Source organism: Aegilops tauschii, chromosome 7 (genome assembly GCF_002575655.3).
Source record: "Aegilops tauschii subsp. strangulata cultivar AL8/78 chromosome 7, Aet v6.0, whole genome shotgun sequence".
NCBI classification, from domain to species: Eukaryota; Viridiplantae; Streptophyta; class Magnoliopsida; order Poales; family Poaceae; genus Aegilops; species Aegilops tauschii.
In genome coordinates, this window is record NC_053041.3 from 174,232,042 (window position 1) to 174,238,984 (window position 6,943).

The following is a 6,943-nucleotide window of genomic DNA, read 5'->3' on the forward strand; positions in this document are numbered from 1 at the left end:
CTGATGGAAATATGCCCTAGAGGCAATAAAAAATGTTTATTATTATATTTCCTTAATCATGATAAAGGTTTATTATTCATGCCAGAATTGTATTGACCGGAAACTTAAATACATGTGTGGATACATAAACAAATACTGTGTCCCTAGTGAGCCTCTACTAGATTAGCTCGTTGATCAAAAGATGGTTAAGGTTTCCTAACCATAGACATGAGTTGTCATTTGATAACGGGATCACATCATTAGGAGGAGGATGTGATGGACAAGACCCATCCGTTAGCTTAGCATATGATCGTTCAGGTTATTACTACTACTTTCTTAATGTCAAATACATATTCCTTCGACTATGAGATTATGCAACTCCTAGATACCGGAGGAATACCTTGTGTGCTATCAAACGTCACAACGTAACTGGGTGATCATAAAGATGCTCTACAGGTATCTCCGAAGGTATTTGTTGAGTTGGCATAGATCAAGATTAGGATTTGTCACTCCGAGTAGCGGAGAGGTATCTCTGGGCCCTCTCGGTAATACACATCATAAGAAGCCTTGCAAGCAAAGTGACTAATGAGTTAGTTGCAAGATGATGTATTACGGAACGAGTAAAGAGACTTGCCGGTAACGAGATTGAGCTAGGTATGAAGATACCAACGATCGAATCTCAGGGAAGTAACATACCGATAGACAAAGGGAATTACGTATGTTGTCATAAGGTTCGACCGATAAAGATCTTCGTAGAATATGTAGGAGCCAATATGGGCATCCAGGTTTCGGTATTGGTTATTGACCGGAGAGGTGTCTCGGTCATGTCTACATAGTTCTCGAACTCGTACGGTCCGCACGCTCAACGTTTGTTGACGATATAGTTTTATATGAGTTATGTATGTTGGTGACCGAATGTTGTTCGGAGTCCCGGATGAGATCACGGACATGATGAGGAGCTCCGGAATGGTCCAGATGTAAAGATTGATATATGGGATAATAGTGTTTGGTCTTTGGAAAGGTTCCGGAATTCACCAGAAGGAGTTCCGGATGTTTCCCGAAATGTTTGGGGTGCTAGGACACTTTATTTGGGCCAAAGGGGAAAGCCCACGAGGTTTTTGGAAAGTGCAAAAGGGAGTTTTGCGGAGACCAGAGGCCAGACGCTAGGGACCCTGGCGCCTGGACCCAGACGCCGGGAACCCTGGTGTCTGGCCCTGGAGTCCGAGAAGGACTCTTGCCTTTCGGGCAAAACCGACTTTGAGGAATCTCTTACTCCAAGTTTCGACCCCAGGACTCAACATATAAATAGAGGGGCAGGGCTAGCACCCAAGACACATCAAGAATCACCAAGCCGTGTGCCGGCAGCCCCGTCCCCTCTAGTTTATCATGTGTCATAGTTTTCGTTGTGCTTGGCAAAGCCCTGCGGAGATTGTTCTTCACCAACACCGTTGTCATGTCATCGTGCTGCCGGAACTCATCTACTACTTCGCCCGTCTTGCTAGATCAAGAAGGCGAGGACGTCATCGAGATGAACGTGTGCTGAACGCGGAGGTGATGTACGTTCGGTACTTGATCGGGACGGATCGTGAAGGTGTATGACTACATCAACCGCGTTGATAAATGCTTCCGCTTTGCGATCTTCAAGGGTATGAAGATGCTCTCCCCTCTCGTAGCTATGCATCTCCATGGATAGATCTTGCGTGTGCATAGATTTTTTTTGTTTTCCATGCAACGTTTCCTAATAGTGCACGTAGAGAACCACCCTTCCCCTTGAGAGGGAGAAAGGGTATGCTTTATTTCCTTCTTACTACGTGGTCTAGGGTTTCCCATTCACCCCTTCTTCCCGGGCCTGTTAGAGTTCTATGGGTTGCAACTTCACCACTTCACCCCAAACTCGATTTTACATATCGCGGGGTACGTCGCCCTTTGCGAGATGCACCTCGGGTGAGAAGAGCACTTCGGGCTATGGAGGTGACTCAAAAGGAGATTTGGGTAAGCCATTTGTTGTGTTCAGGAATCTTTAGCTCCTGAACATCTCCAATGGAGATTAGCAGTCCCCAAGTGTGAACTAAGGGATACATCATGGTCTCCAACTTGCGGTTAATCTTTTCCGCATCATTACTTTATGTTGTTACTTGCTTGCTACCTTGTTGCTAGCTTGCTTTGCATCATATAGGTTATTTTCACCATCGATTACACATCCAGAGAACTTACTTTATTTGCACCAACCAAATTTGTTCAGAAAAGCTTAAAAGTTTGTAGTCTCCTATTCATCCACCCCTCCCTCTCCCTTTATTCGGGGGCAGAGCTAGGAAGTTTTCCCAATGGGCTCACTAAGGATTTGGGTATGAACTAACTATTGCCTGCAGTGGTGGGGCTTGATAATAAATCCAAGCTAAGCTCTCCCGAAATCCTTCAGAACTTATCCAAGGTTGGGGGCCAATGCCCCCTCCCCCCTCCCTTCAGGGTCTACCAGAGCATGTATATTCGTTCTAGTTCCCTTCAGGATCTACAGATTAGTCCCGTTATGACTATTTGGTCATGAGGTTCAGTGAAAAACCAAGTTAGTCATAAACGATTTGTGCCACTACCAAAATAAAATGAACCGGTGATCACGGTAATTTGCACTGGCATAATTTGGCACACTTGATAAATGATGCTAAAAGTAGAAAGTAAGTGATAAAATGTCTATTTAAAGCTAGAAAACTTACGGTGACGAAAGAAGTGATGTGTACATCAACCCTGGCTCCACGGCTTCACCAAAGGCAAAAATGCCACCACCCGTTGCGCTGTGCATGCATAGCGTGAAAACTTTCCCGATACTCCAAGAGAATATAAATGTGAAATAAAGGACATTCCAAATGGTGCGAAACCGAAAATCCCGTCAAATGAGGCTTATGACCGTCGCCCCGTCCATGAAGTGGTGCATCTGCTGTAAAATGGAATGGTAAATTGATGGATGGGACAAGTAATGATACTAGAGGAGTAGAGGATGCAGAAGCATGCTTGAAAACTATCTTGCAGGGGTAGATGGACCGTCCAAGTGCACCAAATTACTGTCTCCATTACCATAACCATGTTCATAGACACAACTGTTGGTTGTGGCGTTGCATCCCACAAAATGCACAGTGGCCATGGATGATCTAGACAAGTGATCACCGACATGGATGATCCAGGGTGGAAAAGTCGTGTCTGACAAACAAATGGAACTTTCTAATGATTTTATGGATCAGATAGAAAGGATAATTTCTTGAAAGGAAAAAAGTTCTAACGGGAGAAGATGGCTTACAGCAAGTCCATCAACATCTCGCAACCGACCCAGGGTATGCCACTCCCCATTTCCAGGGGTAGAGCCAGGAAGTTTGGCCAATGGGTTCACTAAGGATTTCGGTATGAACTAACTATTGTTTGTAGTGGCAGAGGCAGCTAATAAATTCTTCACCACTTATCCAAGGTTGGGGGCCAATGCCACCCCCCCCCCCCAACACACACAACATAAGGAACCGAAACATCATACCACATATAATTTTTATATAAAACTACATAATGAATAAATACCGGTTGAATGAAAACGTAAAACCCTTTTTCACACGTTTCAAATAGAGTAGTCAGACGCACAACTTTGTAGTTTCATGGGCAGTTAGATTAGGTCTTCCTTGTAAAAAAAGCCAAAATGGCATGTTAATTTCTTAAGTTGTAAATAAGTACAATTAAGCGGAACATCTAGAGTCAATATCATTTCCAAGTTTCTTTGATTGATCTTTCATGTTCTTAAAATGATTAGTCACATCATCGTTACTACTTATTAATGGTACAAAAACTCTCATCCGTTAGAAAATAAGAAAATCACTCTTGTATTGATCATCCATTTTGTTACATATTTTATTGACGACAACCATATATCAAAAGCACCAGCCAATTAATTCCATGGAAACCGGCAACATCAGTACTAGCTTTACAGGTTGATAGACCAAAGTAAAAGTAGTATGTTTATTTGTCTTGCACCATTAGTTTAGCAAGATCGGTAATTCCATCAGGACCAACATATGATGTTTATCTGAATCAAAATCAACCAGATAAAACTCAGCTAGCTTCAGTAAGCTCCTCACGTCATAAACATCGTCAATCTTGCTTTATTAAGACTTTTTAAGTATTCTGGAATTCCCATCTGATTAGTCGGAATATGACAATTTAAATCAGTTTCTATCTGAATAAAAGGCTATGTGAGACTAGCAGTAGCGCAACATTTGTTTGCTTGCGTATAAGGGTGGCCTTGAAGTACTTGCTTTATTATCTTGATATAATGAGCGTTCTTTTTGCAAAATGTTGTTCCATACTAGACCAAGGTTCGACCAAAACACAATCAGATAATTAAGATTGGATAAGAGTTATACAAGAGGGAGAGGATGTGCTATCGCAAGTACTAATATTTTGAATAACAATTATCAGTAGCCTGCCGCTTCCGGTTGCGAGCATGAAGGCCACGAGTATATAAGAGACAGAACGAGAAGTTTTCGCCAAATCCCCTGCTATCCATTATGAAAATAGGGGAAAGAGGAAAAAGACCTGCCACAGCCAAGCTCCACCATGGCATAGCGCAAAATCCACGGCATCGCCCCAATCGCCACCAAGGCAAGTCTAACCCTAAACACTAACCTACACCAATTATTTACAGGAGCAATTCGCCCTCCTCCCCCATCCCCACTCCCACCAGCGAGGACGACTCTCAGAGCAGGTACAATAGTGGGCTTATAGCCCGTCTACATGAAGCTTTTGCCTATGTGGAGAAAAGAGACATAAAAAAAATGGTGGAAGTGAGCTCTCATGCAAGAATCTAGCTATATGTGTGTTTCTAGACAAAAGTAATAGTCACATCAAAGAGAAAGAGAGGGGAGTAGTCTAATAGCCAATCTTATTGTAGAGTGGCTATACATATTGGCTTTAGATGACATGCTAGCTTCATATAGTCAGCAGTTGGCTATACTACTAAACCATGCTCTCAGGAGCAGTCAGAGAAAAGAGAGAAAGGATTAGGAAAAATGAGGGCCTGGTCCGCGTCGCACGGACACGCTATGTTGCGAGAATGTTAATATTGCGATGGAAAACCGAATGGTAAAATTGACGTCTCCGTCATGCCATGAAATCCACTAAATACCCGCCTGCGCAGCAGGCGGAAACTGAAGGAAGCTTCATTTCACGTTCGATTCCGGACTCTGTTGACTCTGTCAACGTTATCCAGTCTTCTCAGAGCCGCAGGTGCTTTTACAGAGCAGACTCCATTGACCTGATCATTCATGGCTTCACGAAGCTACCTACAGCTTGACTGGTTCTTCCTGCAGAATCACAGTTCACTGTTCGACAGCCTGAATCGAGCTGAACTCCTGTTTCCTCATTTAGTACGTTGGCGGACATCACATCACATCAGCGGTCGCAAATCGGCAGCAGAAAAAGAGGGGACATCAAGGTATAATAATCATCAACTCAACCGCCAATGCCGACCGATCGACAAGGGCGAGACCGCGAGAGGGTCCCGTCCGCCATGAAAATGGAAGCCAAGAGGAACGAAACGGGTGCATGCATCTGCATCTGTGTGACGATCCTCCCCCACGCATGCATGGATTCAGATCCTCGCCAATCAATCCGCTGGAACGGGCGCCGATTTTAAGGCCACATGTGGCAATGATGCCCGGATCGGAAGGCGTTACATTGCGCGTTCTAGGAGCGACACCAAGGTTCAATAATGGGAGCAGCACGGCAGCCACGGCATCGCGGCGAGGAAGAACGAGAGCGGAACTGGCAAGATTCCCCTTCACGAACGGGGCTGCAAGAGAGCACGCGGCATTCAAGGCTCCCCATTGCAGCCCGGCCTACTGCTCCCCAACTCCTCCATGCCACATTTACGCCCGCCCTCCCACTCTTCCTACCTTGCTTCAGCACGGCACCACTGCCAGCGCCAGGCCCATAAATTCGACCTCCATCGCTGGAGAGGAAGCACACAAGGATGGGTTGGAGTTTGGAAGCGCACGCCGAGGATAAGGTAAGTGCAGGCCCTCGTACGCTCGTACATAAGGCAAAGCCTCCCAAAGCTAAACTCATGCGGTGACATATACGTGCAGTTATTAGACCAACTCCACCGCGCGACACCATTTTGTCCGGCCCCATCCGTTTGGGATAAAAGGGACAAACGAGGCGGCCCAGCGCGCGACGGCCCAGACCCATCTAGTCCATTTTGTGTCCGGACCGATCCATTTCAAGCGCAAACATGCGCCGGGTTTAGGTCGCGAACGGACGCTTCGAACGTCCACGTCGGGGCCGTGTGGCAGGCGGCCACCTACCTCCCACCCGCCAACATCAATGCGCACGGGCAGGTGGCCCTACCTGTCATCCGCCCAGCGAACGGTCGCCGTCCTTTTTGAATGCGAAGATGTGGACCGGTCATCGTCCACACTTCCCTCTCCGGCCCCTCTCTGCCCCCTCGAAACCCGACACTCTTGAAACCCTAGCCGCCCCCTGTCCTCCACCTCGCCGGCCGGCCGCAGCCATGGGGCTTTGGAACTACGGCCGCAAGGGAAAGAACGACCGCGAGGCCGGCTCCTCCTCGGGACGCCGCCGCGGCTCCGTCAAGAAGGAGGAGCCCCTATCACCGCCGCGCTCCTCCAGTCGAGCCCCCGCGCCTGCCCCCTTCACCACCGCCCCTAGGGCCGCCGGCGAGCGCGACCGGCGATACCTGGCCGTGGACGTGTGCTGGCGGTACTGGGAGACGAGGACGCCGGTCCCGTGGAGCGACGTGCACCTCCCCAACAATTGGCACCTCTCCGCGGACCGGATCCCGATCCCGCCGGTGCCGATGAGCGGCCGTGCGCGGCGCGATGAGATCGAGCCCCGCCGCCGCCTCCTCCCCGACGACCTCTACTACGACGAGAGGTACGCCCCCGACTCCGTGTTGTGGGACACGTGGCTCTAG

General features: G+C 47.6%; 1 protein-coding gene across 1 annotated transcript; it reads left to right on the forward strand.

The window, feature by feature from the left end:
• Positions 1–6,520: 6,520 nt before the first annotated feature.
• LOC141026991 (uncharacterized) lies at positions 6,521–6,943 on the forward strand. The gene has a single exon (XM_073503898.1). It carries the CDS (start codon positions 6,521–6,523, stop codon positions 6,941–6,943), a length of 423 nt encoding a protein of 140 aa, XP_073359999.1.

Bases quoted from the DNA above. Each gene is read 5' to 3' on its own strand.
- LOC141026991 (XM_073503898.1), top strand. From the start codon at position 6,521: ATGGGGCTTTGGAACTACGGCCGCAAGGGAAAGAACGACCGCGAGGCC.